The sequence below is a fragment of the Macaca fascicularis genome, chromosome 5 (assembly GCF_037993035.2).
Source record: "Macaca fascicularis isolate 582-1 chromosome 5, T2T-MFA8v1.1".
NCBI lineage: Eukaryota > Metazoa > Chordata > Mammalia > Primates > Cercopithecidae > Macaca > Macaca fascicularis.
This window is the reverse complement of record NC_088379.1, coordinates 151,453,455-151,475,154: the sequence shown is the minus strand read 5'-3', so window position 1 is coordinate 151,475,154 and position 21,700 is coordinate 151,453,455. Positions and strand designations below refer to the sequence as shown.

Genomic DNA, 21,700 nt, shown 5'->3' with positions numbered 1-21,700 from the left:
AATATCGTAATTTCTTCTGGGCAGGAAAGTGAAGTATCCTGTGAGATGAGCTCTCACTATTAAAAAGCTGTTATAAACCTTGTTCTTTAATACTTTACCAGAGAAACAGCCCCTACTAAGTCCAAGCTATACTTTCATAACAACCACTCCCTAATAAATCATCAAAATGTGCTTCCTCCTTTTAAAAAGTCTCCCACCAAAACACTTCCCACATAAATGATTAAAATAACATCACATTTTAAAAGCCATTTAATTTTAATAACATATTTTAATGAAAAAGCAGCATACGTTCCCAATAAAACATTAAAATTATCTCTTCAATGAAAGACAATCAAACAACACCAAAAATAAATTAATACATTACCATAGTAAATAAACCATCTATTAATAAAAACAAGAAACCAGGCCATATACAGAACTCAAGACTTTGGAGAACCTCAAATGGAACAGCAATACAGCAAAATTTGTAAGAATATATCTATGTGTGCATCATTTTTAATGAAATATTTACAGTAGATAAGGTACCAGTTATCACGTACCTAATTTTTTGTTCCAAAAGAATTTTTCCAAACAATGTGAATTTACAAGCAGTGCACTGTCTTTCTTATAGTTCAAATTAGTTTTTCTACAAACAAACCTCCAAAAGGAAAAACTGAAGGATTCCTATAAATGTTAACATGTAGCCAACAAAGCAATTGAAAACTGGAAGACTGAAATACCTTGGTGAAATCTTAAAATGCGAAGGGCAAACACCAAGTGGCAAATGCACCTAAAGCTAGAAAATGGTGCATCAGTCATGCTTCCAACTGCTTCTTCCCTTCTGTTAGAGGTGTGTGTGAGTGTGTGTGTGTGTGTGTGTGTAAGGGTAAGTGAGAGCGCTCATGTGTCATGGGGACAATGTGGGAATCCCCATTAAATATGTAACGAAGTAAACAATACTTCAGACAGTGAATCAGGTCTACACGATTAAGACATCCATTACTGAGTGTCTACTCACAAATCAGAACACTACCAGTAAAAACAAAGAAAAAAACAATCTTCATTCAAGTGAGAATATACAAATGGGTCAAAAGGAACACAGTATAGGAGGAAAGCTGTAAAAATTCGGTAAACTCATCAAACAAAATTTTTTGAATGTTACTAGCTATACATTTCCCCCACTTTTTTTAGACGAAAGAAGTTTAATTAATTAGAATGTGCACAAAATTAAGTTGCTAGAGAGATAAATTAATAATTTACAGAGAGGGTTGTTCTGCAATAACCAATAATAGCTTTCAAGATCAGTGGACACAGCAGGCGCAACTCTTTTCTTAAGCATTAACACTTCAGAGAAGGAAAAAGGGGGTAAGAACCACAATAAAAATATATATATAATATACAGTGTAAATGCAGAAAATCTGCCATCTTTTTTTAAAATTCAAAATACTTTAGAGATGTCTCTATCACATTAAGCATCAACTCTAGTTTAAAGTTTTAGTCCTGAATCAATTTCTATTTCTGAAAAATAGTTGCAAAGTGTACTTTTCAACTTGAACAGGGGTGATGTCTGTAAGAATAAAAACAAATCTTACTTGATCATTCTTGTGGACTTTTTAAAGGCTGTCTCGTCTGCCTTCCTGCAAACAGCCATCTCCACATTTCCTCTGAAGGATCCGAGGTGGGGTTCAAAGGGACAACTTTGCTACAACAGACAAATGCCATCTTTTGTTATTCTTTCCTTTGAGAAACTGTCTTACATTCTCACCGGCTTGGGCTCAGTTGTTCGCTTGTTCGCTTCCTCTTCAGTCCTCAATTTGTCGAGATTCACATTTACTGGAATTGTTTCTGGTCGCCAAAAGTGAAAAGAGGCAGGAGAGAGAAGGTGAGAAAAGGGGGGACGAAGAGACGGGCGTCTCTGGAGAGGCCAAGAGTCTTCTAAATGCCGGCGGAATATTTCATTCTTTTCTGTTTCTGCCTCTGGTTGCAGAACCAGACGCGCACCACGTTTTTCTTCAGGTCCAGCTTCTCCGCGATGGCGGCGATCTTTTCAGAGGAGGGCCGAGGCTGAATGGCAAAGTAGGCTTCGAGCGAGCGCTTCTCTGGCGCAGCGATGGACGTGCGCTTGCGCTTCTTCTCCGCGCCATTGAAGAGCTCAGGCTTGGTGAGCTTCTCGCGGTGGGACTTCTCGGCCTCCTCGAGCCATGCCTGCAGGATGGGTTTGAGCGCGATCATGTTATTGTGCGACAGTGTGAGGGACTCGAACCTGCAGATGGTGCTCTGGCTAAGCGAGCCCACGCCGGGGATCTTGAGGTTGGCCAGCGCGGAGCCCACATCTGCCTGGGTCACCCCCAGCTTGATGCGTCGCTGCTTGAAGCGCTCGGCGAATGCCTCCAGGTCCCGCGGGTCGGCGTCCACGTCGCTCATGCAGCCCATGTGCGACGGCAGCCCGTGCGCGTGGGCCATGCTGAGTGCTGCTTGGTGCATGGGGTTCATGGTGGCCATGTGCGGCGCGTGAGCCGGCGTGGACACCACAGCGCCGTCCGGGCCCGCCATAGCGCCCAGGGCCAGCCCGGGACTCAGGTGCTCCAGCAGCTCGCCCTCCAGCGCCTGGTGCGGTTGGTGGTGGTGATGGTGGTGATGGTGGTGGTGGTGGTGCGTGCCTGCCAGCGCGGAAGGGTGCGAGATGGGCACCGACGAAGAAGAGGCGGCCGACGTGCACGGGATGGTGTTCATAGTGTGGTAGGTGGCGTCCGGTTTGAAAGGGCTGTGGTGGGGCGGATGGTGGTGGTGGCTCTTGCTCTGGGAAACGATGTCCACGGCTGCCAGAGCCTCGGCGCGGGCCAGCAGACTCTCATCCAGCCCACCGAATATATTGCTCTGCAATTGCAAGTAGAAGGCACACATTACGCTCAGCAGGGAATTGTACGCGCTCTCTCCGGAAGCCCAGGCCCAGGGCTCGACACCGCCGCCGCGCCTACAACATTCCCAGATCGTTAAAATAATTAATAATAATAATAATAATAATAATCCTGAAACCAGGAGGTGAAGAGAAAAAGAGAGAAGCCACCGAAAGAAGCCGAGAGTGCAGGAGGAGGAGGAAAGTGAGCCTGTAGACACAACGAAACACAACACAACACAACACGCGCAAAGGCAACATCCCAGGTCATAAAAATTAATATGAAAGGCAAGACCCACTGAATACTTAAGAGAGAGAGGGGGGAAAATTGGTTGGAGGTGTGGGGTGATTTGCTGTGCAGACATGAAAAAAACATCAAGCAGATAAAGGGGGCTGTCAAAATGTGCCTTTAAGCGGTGATTATGCAGAAATACGCACCGGTGGGGTTGGAAGACAGGCTCTTCGCATAGCCTCCGAGCCCCCGCCGCCGCTACCGCTGCTGCCACTGCTGCTGGAGCTGCTGTTCCGGCCTCCGCCGCCGCCGCCGCCGCCTCCACCGCCACCAGCGTTGCTCGAGCTGCTAGGGGAGCTGGCCGAGGGCGCAGTGGGAGCCGTGGAGCCCGGCGAGGTGCTGTGCAGTGCCGAGTACTTGGGCTCCACGTGCAGGCTGCCGCCGTGCGGCATGCTAAACGCCTGCTTGCTGTTCAGGGACATCATCATCATCTTCTCGCCCGCCGGGGCGCTCGTCCGTAGAGGCACTCCCTGGCCCCGACTGCCGGGACCCTCCGAGAAGTGCTGGGCCGGGGTTGGAGCTGGGAAGGGCCGTGCGAAGTTGCGCTCACCCGCCGCCGCCTCCGGGCTCCGCACCCCTGGTCTCCGCTACGCACTCCTTCGCCGCCTCTGCTGTCAGTCTGAACCGATGCCTGACTCCGTTTGCCGCTGGCTGCAGACCTCGGCGCCCGAAACTGCCCCCGCTCCTCGCGGCCGGCGAGTTATACTCCTCTCTCCCCGCGCCTACCCCCGCGCCCCCCGCCCTCCCTCTCTCCCGCGCGCCTCCACCCTACCTTGCCAGGAAACGCCGGCTCCTGCTAGTTTTCTCGCGTTGCCCCTTCTCCCTCTCTACTCCCCTCAGGCTTGAGTCCTTTCTGCTCTCCCCGCACTCGCCTCGCGCTCCCCCACCGCGCCCTCCGCCGCCCCTTTTCTGCCCCCGCCGGCGCTCTGTTGCCGCCGCCCTTTGCAGCGTCCCGCTGCTGCTACTCACAATCGCGCCCCCACTCAACCCCACCCAAGTGGCCAGGTCCGCGCTCCAGTCGCCAGGCAGTGCCTATCTAAGGACCAGCCTCCAGCCCCTCCCGCTTCTTCTGCCGGGTCTCTGTCTCACCGGAAAAAGAAACTCCCAAATAAAGTTGCGGCCCAAGCCAGCGTTGGGTAGGGTTTTCCCTGGACTACTGGGAGTGCCTCTTACCTGGCTGCCTCCTCCCACGCCTCCTGCTTACCACTAAGTTCCAGGCTTCCAACCCCACTCGGCCCGCCCCCACCCCGTCAGCTCAGGTGACCCTGATCCCAGGTTCCCGGCCACCGCTGAGAACACAGACTCTGCGGCCAACCCTGGTCCTGCGCGCCGCTCTGAGCTCCCGCCCCAATACGAGCGGAGGTCGGCGCTCTGTAACGAGCACCCCACGGTCCGGCGGGTGCCTGGTGCCAAAGAGACATGGGGTCGCAGGGGCTGCAGGGCTTTCTCTCACTCGATTTCTCGCAGCTCTCAGCGGATTGGACAGCGGCGGAGCAGACTCGGGTCGTCTGTGCGCATGCGACTCCTCCCCCTCCCTGTGTCTCCCCCCCACACAACACACAGACACACACATACACACAGGCACACACACACGCTCCTCTTGCCCCCCTTTTCTCCTCCTCCTCCCTGTATCCAGTACAGTGTGAGTTGAGTCTTGGAAGGATCCACTAACAAACCCTGCCCCTGGATTTATTATTCTTCATTAGCCACAATCAAAGGAAGAAGGGGCAACTAACAGAGGGAGAGGGAAGGTCAGAAATTACACAGCGCATGTGCTGCTGAATACACCCCACAACACACACACACACACACACACACACACACACATAAACACCCTCGGGCTGGCACAAGCCCCACTTATCTTCATTTCCACAGCCTCTCCGTGCGGAGCCTATTTTTAGCTGACACTTCACTCCTACTTCTGTCCCAGTCCCATTGCAGACCACTTTTCCTAGAGATGGACACACACTCTTAGTTCCAGTTGCAAAAGGAGATAACCTCTCTCTCTCTGACACACACACACACACACACACACACACACACACACACACACACACACACACTGCTTCCTCCCTCTCCTTCTGGATCCCATTTTCTCTCTACTTCCCGCGGTGTTGGGGGCTTCTGTCACCTCCCTAGAGAGCGGAAGGAGCAGGGTGCAGGCGAGGGTGAGAAGGCCCCACGACCCCGACGCAGGAACCCGCGGGTGGCCCAATCCGGACCGGGGTTGACCGGGAGCAGGTGCAGGCACTGGGCGCCTGGGGAAGGCGAGCAGGTGCGAGAGCAGGCGGCAGGCCTGAGAGGCGCTGGCGAGCGCTGGGACAAAAACAGAGTGGGAAGGAGAGTGGAAAAGGGGAACCCTCGGGTGGTCAGCTCCCGGAAGCGGCGGTGGAGAGTAGGGGACCGCCTCTCCACCCCTGACCTCAACCGGGCAGAATAGGGGGTTCAAGATGGGACCACTGTCCTCAGGAGTCGCCAGAGTGCTGGGGAAGGCGGCAGCAACAAGCGCGCGACAGGCTCTGTCCATGGTCCTTAATTCCCTTCCGCTTTCCCTGGATCCTCCCGGGCTTGCCTTTCTCTTCCCCTGTGTGTGGGGAAATAATAAATAGTAGCCGAAGGGGATTCCTAGTAGCAGTGTTCCCGGGTGTGAGCTCAGATAAACCTGGACATGGGGCAGGGAGAGGGGAGTGTTGAAGTGAATGAATGTGGCTTGTGCCGGACAGTTCAAGTAAGTGCTTAGGTGTTTAATTTCTGCCTCAACAACAGCCAGAGTAATTTTCAAGGAAACAAAAAAAATGACATTGTACAGCTCTCACTGTCTCAAGCTTCAAGAAATGAAATAAATCAAAGTTAAAAGCTTGAGTATCATTTAATTATAGTGCGAATAGCGCTTTGAAAGAAGTAGAACAACATCTCTAAACAAATTATGACTGGGCCAGGAAGGAATTATTAGATTGAAATTTCATTTAGGCTCGGGAGACACCGCGCTTCACTGTGTAATCTGCTATGCCTCATCTGATTTGTATGCTTAATTCAGCTTGACGAATTTATTAGTTTTCATAATAGTGAAAAAATTGAGCAGTGCTATGAGCTAATGCATTGTGTGTACTATAAATTGTATGTCATCGTGGAAAGGCTGAAGTCTATAGAAATCTTTTATTAATGTCGGTATAGGAGGGAGGATTTCCTGCAAGCCGTGAAGAGGTTCATGCCAACTCTACCGGCACTATGTCTCACTGGTCCATTAACATATCGTCATACTAATTAGACTACTTCATCAGTGATATAATTTCAAACTTCAAATTATGTTCTAATTAACAAGGGTTGTCCAATTTGCTTAATCTTCAAAAGGCTTTGGATGGTCTAATTAGTATTAACTGTTGAGCATCTTTAAAGCCTAATAAAAAATCCATAAAAATATTTTGGGTGTGTTTTCTATGGATACTCGATAAAGGCCAAAGGGCCAAAGTGAGAGTGAAGATGGAAAATAACCGGAAGACAAACGTCCTCTTCTTTCCAATTTCCCCAGATTATTACAGCAAGTGAATCACATGAGAAACTTTTGGGTATGGCCACTCCTAAATAGTGTGTTTATGTGTTTTTAAAAAGGCACAAAAAAATCAAGGAGAAAAACCACATGGGGAAAAAATTCTTCTCTTTCATTAGGTACCTAATTAGATGTAAAGTAAAAAGCAACCCTGAGGAGTTTCCCAAGCATTATTGTGGCAACAGTCTGCTGAACTTGAATTGAAAATCAAATATTTGGGGTATTTTGAACCTCTCTCTGTCCCCTCCCCCTTCATTGAGCTTAATTACTTGCAATAGTTGTTTTAATGTATGTTGTCACCTGGGAGTATTGAGAAATGCATATCGTTAATATGAATTAATCTTGATTTTAATAGTAACTGACAACTGATCTCCAAAATGCTAAACACTTGTCACCACTTCATATGGTAAATAAGGTACCATAATAAATTCATGAAATAGAGAGGGACACTGTTGACATGACTGGACAAACTTTGTTTGATACGGAATTTATTGACCAAAACTATTTTAAGCAAGAAAACTCCCATGAGAATATTTTCCTGGTAACTGAAATTCATATATCATTTTTTAAAATGTTTAACATAACATTTTTATCTCTCTGATATTTCTCAGTGATATCCCTAATTCCGGACAAGAAAAAAAGGAAGGCTGTGTTTTCAAATTATCAAGTTGAAGTAAATTAATATGTGGTCGTAGAGCAATTCAAGAGTTTATTTACCTGGATTTCCTTCCTCCTAGAAAACACATACATTTTTTAAAAGTCAAGTCATAGAGTTAGACTTCTCCATTTCCCACTCAAAGTGAAAAATGAACAGTGATTGTGTTGCATTAGAGGGAAAAAGCAATTGTTCCTTCATCAACCAAGACTTGCAATCTTGCAGTCTCTCCTTTCAGGAGTGTCCAGAATACCAACGTCGTTGCGGTGATATCAATAAAACCCATTTCGGTTTTGCCCAGAGGCATTGCTGCAAAGTGCTCCAGCGAGTGTGGAAGCCTCTATGCGAGGAAAAAAGACTCCAGCCCCGCCGTTAGCAGGAGCTATCTAAACAATTGGAAAGTTGGCAATAAACCCAAGGGGTGGAGGCAAATGACCCAAAATTTGAAACCTGCTTCCTACGACCTCAACATACCTATGCCCAAGCCCCTATTCACACTTGTGCATCTGCACACCTACAGACCTACCTAGTAAAAGGAAAATAAACATTTGATTTTTTAAGCAGCAAGATGGAAAATGGATCAACTGTGTGCCTACAGGAGGCGCTCCTTTCTTCTCGCCAAGCCTCTTTGTTTGACAATAGCTTCTGTCCAGTCCTCTGGCAGATGCAGACAGATGTGAACAGCCCCCCTCACCATCCCCCACCCCTGGGTGAGGAGGAGTAGCTGGAGATTCCCCTCAGGCTTCTGGACAAAGGGTCCCTGCAGTAGGCGCCCCCCACTAGAAAATCAGCCTGCGCCTGAAGCGATCCCAAGGGGAGAAATCACTGTCTCCTCCTTGTATCTGGGTCCTAATTTACTATTAAAATTTTAAGTAGTGCATTCATATTTTACCGGACCTAATGTCTTTTATTAAATTTTAATCTATTAAGGGCAGTGTGATTTCTTTGTATTTCAAACAGAATTGAATTGGACTACAAGGAAGATTTCTGAAAAGACAGATCTGGCCCTATTCGCTCACCATTTGGATCTCAGGGAGAAAGTGGTTTGTGGAAGAAAGAGTTTCGGAAAGGAGGGATTTCCCCCATCTGTTTTTGTACGGATTTCAAAATCAGCCAATCTGCTTCAGATTCTGAATAGAAGATGAACGCCCTGAGCTCTCTCTGGACTCCTGGCTTGAGGCAGAAGAGTTTGGGGTGGGGGTGGGGGGCGCGTAGATTAAACTCTTCCCTGACTTCTACTGTTACAGGCAGAAAAAAGAAGACACAAGAGGGAATTATCCCTGAAACAAACTTCTGGAAGCCCCCAGGGATGTCGCTACAGAGCAAAGTTCAGGTGAAGGAGGGCGCTATGGGGCTTCAGTATTGAGATAGGGATTTATGTTTGAGGAGTGATGGCTGCGTTTTGTTCAAATATCTTTTCTCTTCTGAGTATGTTCACTACTACCCTGTCACTGGCTCCTCGTGAGCCCCAAGTCCCCCTCTCCTACGTTAAAGGAGTCGCTCTCTCGCCCAAAGATGCCAGGCACCCCCTATGCCGAAGGGTAACCGCCTCCTTTCAGTGCCTTTCCGGCTCTCTCTCCTAACCTTCCAATGCAAATAGTCAGCGAGTGTCACAAGAAATCTCTGCATCCAGTAGTTTCCAGGCCCTTCTAGAACGAAATAAAGACTCACAACCTCTTTCCCTCCCATCAAAGCCAAGTAGGATTCAGGGAGGAAGAGGGGACAAAAGCAAAAGCTATCGGCACTCCAGAGAGCATACTCTGGAGGTTGGGAGAGACTTGGCCTAGACTAGGGGCCTGTAGTGGCAGAGCAAGCCACGTGTGGCTCTCTCTAGGTAATGCTGAACAGAGGAAAGCAGCCCGGCAGAAGACAGGAGAATGAAGGGAGACAAGGTAGAAGAGAAAGCAACGGTTCCCCTTTTCCCGGTGGAGGAAAGAAAGCAGAGCTCAGTTTCAAGGAAAGTAGACTGGGAGGAGGAGGACGCAGGACGCAGCCAGCCCAGGCTGGCCGGATGCCTTAGAGGTTCCTAGACGCCCTCTCAATTCCGTCTGGTGGGTTTGCTAAGGCTGATTGTGGCCAGGAACTCACATGCAGGGACAGCTGATTGGATCCACTGGCATCGACTAACCTTTGAAGCAAACACAGTAGGTTCCAGGAAACTACAATCTGCCCCGGGGAAGGATTCAACTCCTCGGCACCTAACTCTGCACTCTTCCAGAGCACAGGGGCTCAAATTCACACATTTATGCAGACACACACACACACACACACACACACATACGTGCGCGCGCGCGCGCTCACCCATGCAGGCACGCAGACACACACGTGCTGACACTAACGCACACCCATTCAGACACGCACACGTTTCTCTTTCTCCCCTCTTCTTCCAGCGCACCATTTGGGGGAGGGGGCGGACCTCTGCGTTCTGTGCAGAAGCAGGCACCCCGTGTCTGCTTGTCCCAACGAACTGTTATTTTTCGTCGCAGTGAGCTTCCTTGGTCCGCGTGTTTACCTCTTTTCAAAGTTAAGTCCAGTCACGAAATCAAACTTAAAGCATTGGAACAATCAATGAAGACTTTTGCAATCCATGGCGCCTTGCGCTTCCTGGAACTAAAATAAATGCAAGAAATCGAAACTTAATTACTTGAAAGAAATCCAGAAATCCCTCTGCATAATTTATCCAGTCATTTTTAGTAGCTTTTGTGTTCGGTGCAGTGTATGTTAACTATCCACTTTTGGCTAAGATCTGGCTGCTCGAAGTCGGGTTCCCTGAGGTTCACTGCCCTCCACCTCAGGCCAGGAATTCTGCCCTTCGAGGGGCTCCCACCTCCTGCCACTCCTCAGAGCTGATTTAGTAACCTTTTTGTTTGTTTGTTTGTTTGTTTTGTTTTTTTCAAACACCACCAACTGTAAGGGTACCAGAATTCCCGGGGCTATGTATACTTCAAATTTGTTTTAAATTTCACCCATTCTCTCTTCTTTGTCTTTTTGCTCACTAGGGCTATTATTTGAGTTTGTGTGAGTTGTTTCATTCTCCATCTGAAACCAGGCCTCTTAGTAAATCCAAACCAGAACTATTTCTCTGAGGGAATAGTGTGCCTCAAAAGTATCATTTTGCTGGTGATGGAAAAATTGATTAAAAGGTGATTTTTTTCTATTCTCCAGGGAAGTTCTTTTTTTTTTTTTCCTTTTTTCCTTGAGTGTCATTATATTCCTAATGACTAAGTACTAAGTATTTGTTCTGACTGAACTACTCTTCAAGGTACTTAGCTGGACCACAAACCCTGGATACTTGTTTCTTCCTCTGACATCTGTTCCTTCCAAACTCACTCATTTTCTCCTCTCCTTTAGCTCCTAACTGACAGAGAATCTTCGTATCTATAAAGCACTAAAAGACTTCTCATCTGGAGGCACTAAATAAAGTAGATGCTCCTATATTGGGTTTAAAGATGCTGGCTAAGATCAAATGACTTTTGCACCTATCAAGTCTCTGGCACTGTCTACCATGGTGAATTTAAAATTTGCTGGCAATCAATGCTATGGCCAGTGAATTTGTAAAACTGAACAGTACCTGAATCTATCAGCATGGTGAGGGTGACTCCTGAAAGGCAAGCTCTTTCACAGACACCTCATAGAAATCTGAAGTAATGTTATGAAAGAATGAAAAATACATTGGGGAACAGCTTGGAAACTGAAGTACATTTTGATTTAACTTACATTAACAGAAATGTAATGTAAAAGTGAAAGGATCTAACAAAACCATTAATAATTAAAAAATAATTACAGATAGTCTATCCTTACTATTCATAACCACTCAACACTTTAGACAAAGAAAACGGAATACTCTTAATGGGAATGAGATGTGAGCAGACTGCTAATGAGAAGTTAACCAAGAACCGTACATTTGTCAAAGGAGACAAGTTTCCTTGTTTCTCCCACCTGCATATTTTTATTCTCTCAAAGTTAGCTTGGACCTTCATCTTCCATCAGCACATATACTGAGTGTCGGAGTTTATACAACCAAAATCTCTTGAGCAACAACAATGCAGACCTTATCAAGTTCTGAGCATCAGGGGCACCAGATGGCATGTCTATTAACCATTCTTACTGACAAATATTTATAGGAGCCTAAGAGATACATGTCTCTGTAACAGATTTTGGTTGGACAATCCTATCCCACAGGATTTCACAAAACAATGACCCTCTAAAGGGAGCAGTTTGTTCCCTTTCCCTGTTTGTGGATCACTCAAAAAAAAAAAGATTAATCAGCATTTAAGGATTCATGGTCAATCTTTTTCTTGTATACCTTACCACAAGAGTTGTGTCCCTATGTTTTAAAAAATGTGAATGCATTTTTCTGTTACCTAAGTAGGGTTTATTTTATTTCCAGTGTATATTTTTCAACGTACAAAGACTTTAGAGCAGTATTCTACATATAAGTATGCAATAAACTCTTAATCATGCACTAGACATTTAAAAAGGTGTGGAAAGAAGGTACAGTGACTCTATTCCGATGTTCACTGCATGTTCTCCTTTATTTTGTTTGAGAGACACATGAGACTGCCCCTAGAGCGCTCTGTTGACGTTTGTTCGAGGCACTGGGAGGAAATCAAAGCAGCCTGGTGGAAAGCAAACTTCACTGCCTCTTTTCAGAGATAAAGGAAAATCTTACAAAAGGAGAGATTTGCAGACATACAAGTAGAATTCAATGGAGTCATGGCTGAGCATCTGCTCGGAAGCCACCAGGAAATGGAGACCTACAGCCCATGTCAAATTGTAGGAATCTGTAGGATCTGAAGCCTCTTTCCTTCCTCTCCCATCCCCAGATGAATTAGAAACAAAACAGCATGCCTTTTGTAGGAAACAGAAAAACCTAAGGAGAAATGCTAATAGGTTGACTGCAAAGATTATAAATACTTCTTAGCTATATAAATATGAATTGAGTGCATAAAACATGTTAAAATCCTTGTAGGCATCCACTCTCAGTTTTTTTTTTTTAACTGCAGCAGAAGGACCTTACGATGACAACAAATTCACCTTCAAGCATTTATCCTTTCTTGAAATTTTATACACAGCCTACAATTTGCCTGTAAATATCATGCATATATAGAAGTATGTGAATCAAACATAAAATTATACATTTGTACCCAAATATGTGTTGTTTCCCCTTTCTTTCTCTCCTTTATATGCATATACAGATCACCAAATTATAGTTCAACTAACAAGTGCTCTGGTAGATACCATAGCTTTGTGCCTTGACTACTTTTTTCTGATATGCATGAGACATCAATTTGTCCTAGCATCAAAATAAGCACACTGTACTCAAAAGTATTAATAACTTTCCTCAAAACAGAAATACTACAGTTCGTGGTGTTGTGTGCCCATTGCATCTTTTCTTTGGCTCTCAAGGCCAAAGTAGGCGTTATCAACATTATGCTCATTTGGCCTATTCCTATCCTCATACTTCATTGATTTCTCCTGGCCTCTTTTGACCACTTACCTAGTCCGGACCATATGGTTAGTCATTTCTATAGTGACCAGGTGAGACATCCTGATTTCTTTGCTCCCTTACCTTTTACATATCAAACTAGTCATTTTCTTTCCTTTTGCCTATATACTGCTGATTTCAGCGGAAAGAGTAAGGAGAATAGTTTCTCTTTAAATTGTAATTTACCATATGTTTGTGTTATTCATCTGTCACAGATATGGTAGCTTGCCACTCAACATCCCCTCCAGCCTCTTTCCAGTGTGCCTTCCTGCCATGCAGGGTCCATGAAGCTAAAAGTTACATTTCTCACACCCTTACAGCTCAGGTACTGATGTAACCAAGAGACAGAAGTGTGGGTAATTTATTCTCAAGTGGTGAGTCTAAGAGGGGCGGTACTTCTTTAAAGCCAACAGTTGTGTACCTCTAAGATGGTGTATTTCCTAAGTCTTTAGTTTCACCAGTTCCTTCCTTTTCCCTGATTATGGTAGAGTTCACAGCTTTCCTGGCAAGCTAGTTCTGCACCATGGTTCTGGGAATCATTCCCAGAAGTTCAGTCTAGAGTCTGCTACTTCAGCCTTTCCCAAGATTTGTAAGCATCCACCTGTATTAAATCTCTCTCTTCTTAAAATAGCTAAAGTCATTTCTGTTATTTGCAGTTAAACCCTGACTGATACTCCAGCCTTAACGTTATTTTTCTCTACCTCTCAGTTTCCCTTTTACTCTCCTTTAATTGGCTCTCCATCTCATTCTTTACAGAATATGCTGCAAATATTCTCCATTTCTGCCATGATGACTTTGAGCATAATCTCACCTCATAGTTTACCAGGAAAATGATTTACTATTACATGTTCTACCACTTAACTGCTCTACCATCACCTAATCATTTTTTCTGTGTTTCCACCCCCAACATCTCCTTCTTTGATTCTCCCCTAAGTATTAACTTAAATTCCTCCTCCAGGTTAATTCTTTCATACGTCATGAGTTTTTACCCTCTCACTTCCTTCGGAACTGCGGTCTATCAATTTGCTTTTTCTTGAATCTTCAATTTCTCCTCCCCAGTCTTTCTCTTCTTACTCTACAAATATATTTGAGATGTATTAGCCATAAAATTTAAATTAAGAAACACTTTCTTAATTTTTTTATCCCTTTGATGTCTCTCTTTCTTCACCATCAGATTTGGAAATGGCAGTTACATTTACTACTTTCATTTGCTTACCACCCAGTTGTTTCTTAACTTCTGGCAAGGTTATTTCAATCCTTGACTCTCTACTGATGGTGTTCCCTCTTACCATTCCAATGACCTTTTAGTTTACAAATTCTGTGGTACTTTTTCCAAAAGCATGGGCTTCACACTTGGAAATCTGCGCTGACTCTGCTAGTTATTGACTTTGGTGCTTATTTTGCCCATCTGAAAAATGTGGATAATAATAGCAAATTCTTCTCCTAGGTTATTGAGTAGATTAAATGGCATATTGCATGTAAAAGGCTTAGCATATTTCCTTGGATGTAATAAGCACTTAATAAATGTTAGCTAATAATAGAACAATATCAAAACAATCTGCAGAATGTGAGCACTGGTAATCCTCTCATTCTTGAAATGGATTGCCATGGATTTAAACATATAATCTGTAAAGGCAGGATGCGCCAGCCTTAGCAGAGCCATTCTTTAAAGAAGGATTTGTTCTTTCTTGGTGTTCTTCTCCCACCCTTTCCAGTCCATCAAGCAAGGCCAGCCACCCAATAGCCCATCCCTCCAATATTATATGTTAAAATGTGGGCTTATGTAATATTTGTTACTTAAGTCAAAGATCTATCCAGGGAAGAAGGGGGTTAAATGGTGTTGGTTGGTGCTTTATCTTGCTCAGAGAGTCTGACATTTTTGTAGCCAGGCTTCATCTACCAGTTTAACATCATTTCTAACTTATTGCCTCAAAAAAAAATTCTAAGAGAAAAACATATTCAATACCAAAACCTGAGAATATTTGGTATGGTTCCTTTTCTCAAGTCAAGAGTACTCTACATATCTACTCTCTGAGACATTTGTGGTTTTTTTCCTCATTTTCCTTGGCTACTCTCCCATTTCCCAAAAGGCAGTGCTTGCCTAAGGATCTATCAGCTCTGTTTTCACTTCTCCCTTACTAATTCCATCAATTTAATAGCTTCTACTCTCACCAAGATGCCTCTCCAAACCCTATTACTCTGACCTCTTTTGATAGTTTCACATTCCAGTCAGTTTCACATTCCAACAGTTTATTAGATTTTTCCATCTGGACATCTGCTGTATTTTCAAACTCGGTCCCTACAGACCCATACCAGTTTCACTTATGGAAGCTATTACTTTATATTTGTATATGTTTTTCCCTTATCTGATCTCCTAAATGAGACTGTGAAATCCCTGAAGACAGAGTCTGTGTTTTACTCCTTTTTGTGGCCTCAGCATGCTTACCGTTGCATTCTGTATAAAGTAGGTGCTTGATATGTATTTGTTGACTAACTTAATGAATGATTGTTATGACAGAAAATAATTTGAATATTGTGCATTGAAATCTCACTAATGCTTTTTGTCTTTCGAATCTTTTTTGGTATGTGGCCCAGCTTAACAGGTAGATGACAAACTAAGAGAAAATATTTGCATTGACTAAAAAGCACAGTAAAAATCCTGGATTATACAAGGCAACCTTGAAAATAACATAAAAAGGAGCAACATAAAACAAAATCTGATAGAAAAGTGGACAAAGGATATAAGTAGGCAATTTACAGATTAGCAAAAAATAGTTGGAATGCTAACTATGATGAAGAGATGCCAAATCTCACTAAGTAACCAGTGAAGTACCATTTTATAGCTATCATCTTTATAAAACTGGAAAGTTAGACAATACCAAAAATTATTAAGGATGTGAGCTAGAAACCATAACAGAGGACTGATATACATAATTATTGTTATAACCATTTTGAAATGCAAACTGGCAGTTCTTAGTAAAAATGATAATGCAAATATCCTGAGGCCTACCAATTCCACTGCTGGATTATACTCCAAAAAATGTTTTCTATAGATCCCAAAGGTGACATGTTTCTATCAGTGTTGTTTATAATGGCAGAGGTGTGGACACAGCAGATAGAGGCAATGAATCTTATGGCAATATGAAAAGGCCTTAAAATGTTGAATGAAAAACTGAATGAGGTCTATAATAGAATGTCATTAATATACATATACAGAAAAAACATTTGCATGTCTTTCAAGGAGACTTATATCCAGAAACACACTCGGTTTATTAGGATAATATCTTAGTCTGCTTGTGTTGCTATAATAAAATACCTAAGACTGAGAAATTTTTAAATAACAAAAATTCATATCTCGCAGTTCTGGAGGCTGGGAGTTCAAGATCAAAATGGAGGCTGGTAAGGGCCCAGTCTCTGCTTCCAAGATGGCGCCTTGTTGTTGCATCCTTTAAAGGGGAGAAAGGTTATGTCCTCACATAATGGAAGAATAGAAAAAGAGAACCCACTTTCTCCAGCCTTTCTATAAGGGCTCTATTTCCATCCATGAGGGCAGAGCCCTCATGACTTAATCACCTCTTAAAGGATCCTCCTCTTAATATTATTACATTGGCAATTAACTTTCAATGTGTGAATTTTAAAGGGGCTACCATCATTCAAACCACTGCAAGTAAGTACCATTGGCTGGTAGAAATGTAACTTGAAAGTAAATTCATTAAAAAATATTAAGGGCCTTACAAGAGTTCATTTTCTCCATTGAATTCTACTTCTAGGAATCTCTTTTAAGAAAACAATTAAAAATACAAACGAAGGAGAAATGCTGTGTTGTTTATAATAGTGAAAATTAGAGACAGTCTAAATGTCCAAAAATAGATAAATAGCTTAATAAACTGTAGAACAACCATACTATTGAATAGCATTCAGTCGCTACAATCACGTTTTCAGAGAAAATTTGATGACACAGGAAAGCGCTTTAAAGTAAAGCTCACATAATACAAAACAATGATTTTTTTGTTTAAAATAAGTATATAAATGCATGGAAAACAGTGAAAACTACATTTTTCATTTTACATGTTGCATTGTAAGAGATTTTAATTTTCCAAATTGTCTACAATAAACTTTCATTCTAACTATTACCAGAATTATATTCATGTCTAGATTAAATATAGTTACAGATATAACTTTCACAGGTTGCATACTTTTCATATAAGATTCATTGCCTCTCTTATTTTAAGTGCTATAACTAAATGATCCGTGAGCTGAACTGTCAGTTGAACTCATTCACTATCACTAGCTGCAGTGAGTATTTATAGATTGGAAATGCTATTTAATTGACATGAGAGGTATTTTTTCATCTAAGTGTTATAGTGCATCTCTGAAATGTGGAAAAGCTCACAGTCTTATATAAAGGAGCCAGTCTTGAGTATTACACACTGGGAATCCAACAAAATGACCCTCTGTATATGGGCTAAGTCATTTCAACTGTAATCCACATTGCCCCTCTTTGCTTAGCGTGGGACCAACATACTTTCCAGGTCGCTAAGAGACAGGACAAGAAGGGGTATATTATCAGACTCTTTATTATCACACTTTTCAATACTTTATTACAGAAAAGAATGGAAATTTGGTTAGTTTAAGGGAAAAAGACATGTTATTAAGAAAGAGTTAAAAAAGCAAATCTAGTCTTATATCTAGGCAAGATCCACTGTACTCTATACCTTGAATTCCTTGGATAATATATACTTGGAGAATTTTACAAACTGGTTGTTATTGTTGTTGTTGTTGATTGAAAAAGTAAAACACCATGAGGATTGCATTTATGCCCAAGACAGTAGAGTAATTTCAATATTTGACCACCCCATTAGTTGCAAACCCATGGCAAAGTTAGAAAAAATAAAAGAAAACCCCATAGTGGCATGATAAAGAAAGACTGATGGCTTCATCTCATATGTACCAATGACAAGGAGAAGGCATAGACAGGAACTCTTTACTTTTTAAAATGAAACACTCAAGACTTTATGCCCATTGGTGTCCACAGAGCCATTTCTGGTTCTTTGATTAGAGACTTGGATTCAATTACACACATATCATATCACATCTCATGACAAAGCTTCAAGTGTGAACTGGTGTCATTATGTAGACTTAAACTCGTCCATCACCTAATGAATACATTAACAGTGAATCTTACACATAAGGTTGGTTGGTTGGCTGGTTTTAATCTAAGACAGGAATAATTTTATCCATATTATTCTCTTTAACATCTCTTAATATTAGTTACTTTAAAAATTACTAATCAGTTACCAATTTGAGTTCAAATATTTCTTTAATTGAAACATCACAGAGGGACCTGAACAACCAGAAAATTCCTTTCCTTCCTGACGCTCCTTAGACCAAATGGTCACAGAGAATCTATAGTGAAAGGAAAATGCAGGGCTAGGCTGGGCGTGGTGGCTTATGCCTGTAATCCCAACACTTAGGGAGGCCCAATCAGGTGGATCGTGTGAGGTCAGGAGTTTTGAGACCAGGCTGGCCAACATGGTGAAACTCCGTCTCTACTGAAAATACAAAAATTAGCCAGGCATGGTGTCAGGCACCTGTAATCCTAGCTACTCAGGAGGCCGAGGCAGGAGAATCACTTAAACCCAGGGGCTGGAGGTTGCAATGAGCCAAGATCACACCACTGCACTCCAGTCTGGGTGACAGAGTGAGACTTTCTATCACAAAATTTTTTTGTAACTGAATTTGATGAATTAACACAAATGGTTTTCTTAGATTATCAACCTAATTTTCCAAATTCTTTGTTCTATACAATTTCCCCTCCAATCTGCTTTATATAGATTCTGGGGAAAAAATGATTCAATATTAAACCAGGTATGTTTAAGTCCAGATAAGTCTAAAATCAGATTCAGCCATACTTGAAGTTTCATTTAATTACCCATGCAATTGGCATGCAGGTGAACTGGCTTTCTTCGTTCATCTCAATTGTTTAACTGTTTATTGAGTGCCAACTGTGTACTAAGCAATATGCTAGACTATCCTGAGGGAGAATAAATATGTAATCATGACATGGTGAAGACAGTTTGCTGTTTATGGGGTCAGGGAGGCCTGCTTCTAAAGAATTACCTATGGATGCCTAGGGAGCCCACAAGAAGAAAGAGTTATTATCTCACTCCTTGGCCGGATGCTTGGTAATTTCCAGAATTCTCAGCCCCCAAGTGAAAGACATGGTAAGGGAATTTTTGGAAGAAGTTTCTGGAGGTGTATGAGGACATAAACATGAAGACCAAGAACTGTTTTTTATGTGGTGACTTAAGAAGGTGGGAAGCCTGCTGGGTGGGCCCACAGGAGCAGTTTGTGAGAGAATATGAATGATATTTCCAAATGGAATATCTTATAATTCTACAAAATACCCTGTTGAGTAGTCCATCGCTCCTATTGCAGCAACTAAAAGTAAAAAAGCTACAAAAATAGAATTTTTGAAGACATTGGAGAACTGTGGAAACAGAATTTTGGAAGGAAAGAAGTAAAATTTTAGATAAAAAGGAGCCCTTCCAGTTGAACTAAGATCAAAGACTTCCTTTCTCCCGGGGGCACCTGAAGATTCAGGGAAGGGGCAGAGGCAGAGTGGCTCTACTAGGATAGACAGACAAAAAGAACTTCCATGGCTGCCTCTGCTGTTGTGACAGATTGAAATATACAAGAGCACCAAAGTTATGGCTTGCTTTCCACATGACATATTTTCTGCAGGCTGAGGCAGCTGAGGAGGCACAGCAGCTGAATCAGAAAGGCAGAACGAAATATCCTGCTCTCTTGTAAAATTTAGGAGTCAAAGTCCTGCTAAATCTTTGATTCAGGTGGGGTGGCAGGCCAAACGGCTAAGTGCAAAACCTCTGAAAGAATTCTGAGCGCTAAGGACAGTGAACCCTGCTAGGATCTCAGTCAGAACCCTGGCTCCAGAAGCACCTTGTGATATTGGGGCCATTAGCAAATATTTTGGGCAGGGCTTTGTCTATATAAACAATTTGTCTATATAAACAATACTGAGATGTATTATAAGATTCATGGGCCAATATGAAGTAGAGTGATTTATTGATGAAGATTTAGAATGATAGATAGAGAAGAGGTATGTACCTACTTGCATATTGTCCAAGTGGTGCATGTGAATATTCTTTCTTCATAGTATGCAGGCACCATCTCCTCCTGTTTATATCCAGGAACCATCTCTTGATGTTCTTTATTGTTAAATATGCTATTCCTGGCTGATTGTGTATCTTCTACCATAAAGAAAAAGTAGCTTTTGAACTGGTTCGTGTTAATACAATGTAGGGTTTCTTGCCCTTGTGTTGCTCTAGTACCATTTATTTCATGCTGGTTACATCACTACTCATGATGCTGTGGCACCCACCCTGCCGCCCATGAATACTGGCTCCCATTGACGCTTTCCAATGTGGTTATTGTGTTTTGTGGATCATGACCCCAAATACAAGTTTTACCCATAGTGCAAAGGAAAATGTGAATTATAATCTGTTTTCTGGTAATATTAAATTTACTTTTCAGAATTTTATAGAATAAAGATAAAACAAATCTTTTCTGACCATGTTTTCTCTTGAACTTTTTTAGGCCATGATCAACGCCTTCCTAGATTGTGATCTTTTTCAATGTTGATTGTACCCCCGCCTTCCACATACCATCAACAGCAGGAAAGAGAGGTGAGACCCATATAAGCAGAAGAAAGAATGGTCCCATTCACTCAAGTATATCTATCCCTCATTCAACATGGCATAAAAATTATTCAAGAGAATATGACACCACCACATCTATCTGGGAACAGAGGCAAGAGAAGACATTTATCAGAAAAGCCCAATGGCATTGTGGAGCTGTGATGTTAAAAACTCCCAGAGGAAAAAGGCATGGCCATCCAGGATACCCGACGTGTGATTCAGAGTCTGCAGAGAGGGTGGAGTAAACATCTTTGGTGCCAGATATGGAGAGAAAACTGTAAAAGATAACTGTGGCCCATGCCCTGCTGTTAGATGCTACAGACCAGAGGTGATATTGTGGTCAGAAGATAGAAGGGAAACAGTCAATACATAGGCCCAAACACCCAGCTCAGGCCCAAAGGTTGGCAGTGGACCACTTGTAGTTCATAGCCCTGAAGTCTTTCCGTGTCCAATGTGAATGAGAGTAACCCAACATCAGAGTGTCAGCAGCATTCTGGTGGCCCAATCTTACATTATTCTGTGAAAGAAATATGACCCTGGCCAGCAGCAATGACCTGATTATCAGGCTGTCCTCCTGAAATAAGAGTCCAGCTGCGGTAACTTAGAGTGATGTTTTAGGTTCAAATCCTGAAGCTCTTTGGTGTATCTGGTTGAATCCACATGTAAAGAAGAGGATCTGAAAATAAGCTGAAAAGAGAATTAGGTCTTAGTGTAGACATGGGATGCACTGCCCAGATATACCTGCTGGCCCAGTCATATTACGACAAGAGGAATTGGAAAATGTATGGAAATGCTTCTGATAACTAGAACCCATGTAACACTAGAACTCAGCAAGCCCTATCTGAATTGTACTGCTGGTCCTGGCCAACCCAATGCATTGGATAAGAATTTAGAAAATTTCAAGGAAGGTACTGCAAAGTGCAGGATTCCTGAATTGTAGGACCTGGTGCAGAGTGCCATTTGCTCTGGTTTAAGAGCAGTGCTGCCTAAATGGCCCATGTCTGAGTGATGGAAAGCTTTGGTTTTTTTATTAAAATATTTATTTCTTAAAAATTTTAAATTTCTTAACACAGACCATCTTGAAGATAGAGAGTTTTTTGAACAATGTATGGCATATACAAAAAA

General features: G+C 42.8%; 1 protein-coding gene across 1 annotated transcript; it reads right to left on the bottom strand.

Annotated features, from left to right (window-relative positions):
• Positions 1–248: 248 nt before the first annotated feature.
• On the bottom strand, positions 249–3,788 carry POU4F2 (POU class 4 homeobox 2). Its single transcript, XM_005556030.3, has 2 exons — positions 3,314–3,788; positions 249–2,856 (listed from the first exon to the last, which is right to left on the bottom strand). Exons 1-2 carry the CDS (start codon positions 3,596–3,598, stop codon positions 1,915–1,917), a joined length of 1,227 nt encoding a protein of 408 aa, XP_005556087.1. The 5' UTR covers positions 3,599–3,788; the 3' UTR covers positions 249–1,914.
• Positions 3,789–21,700: the final 17,912 nt, after the last annotated feature.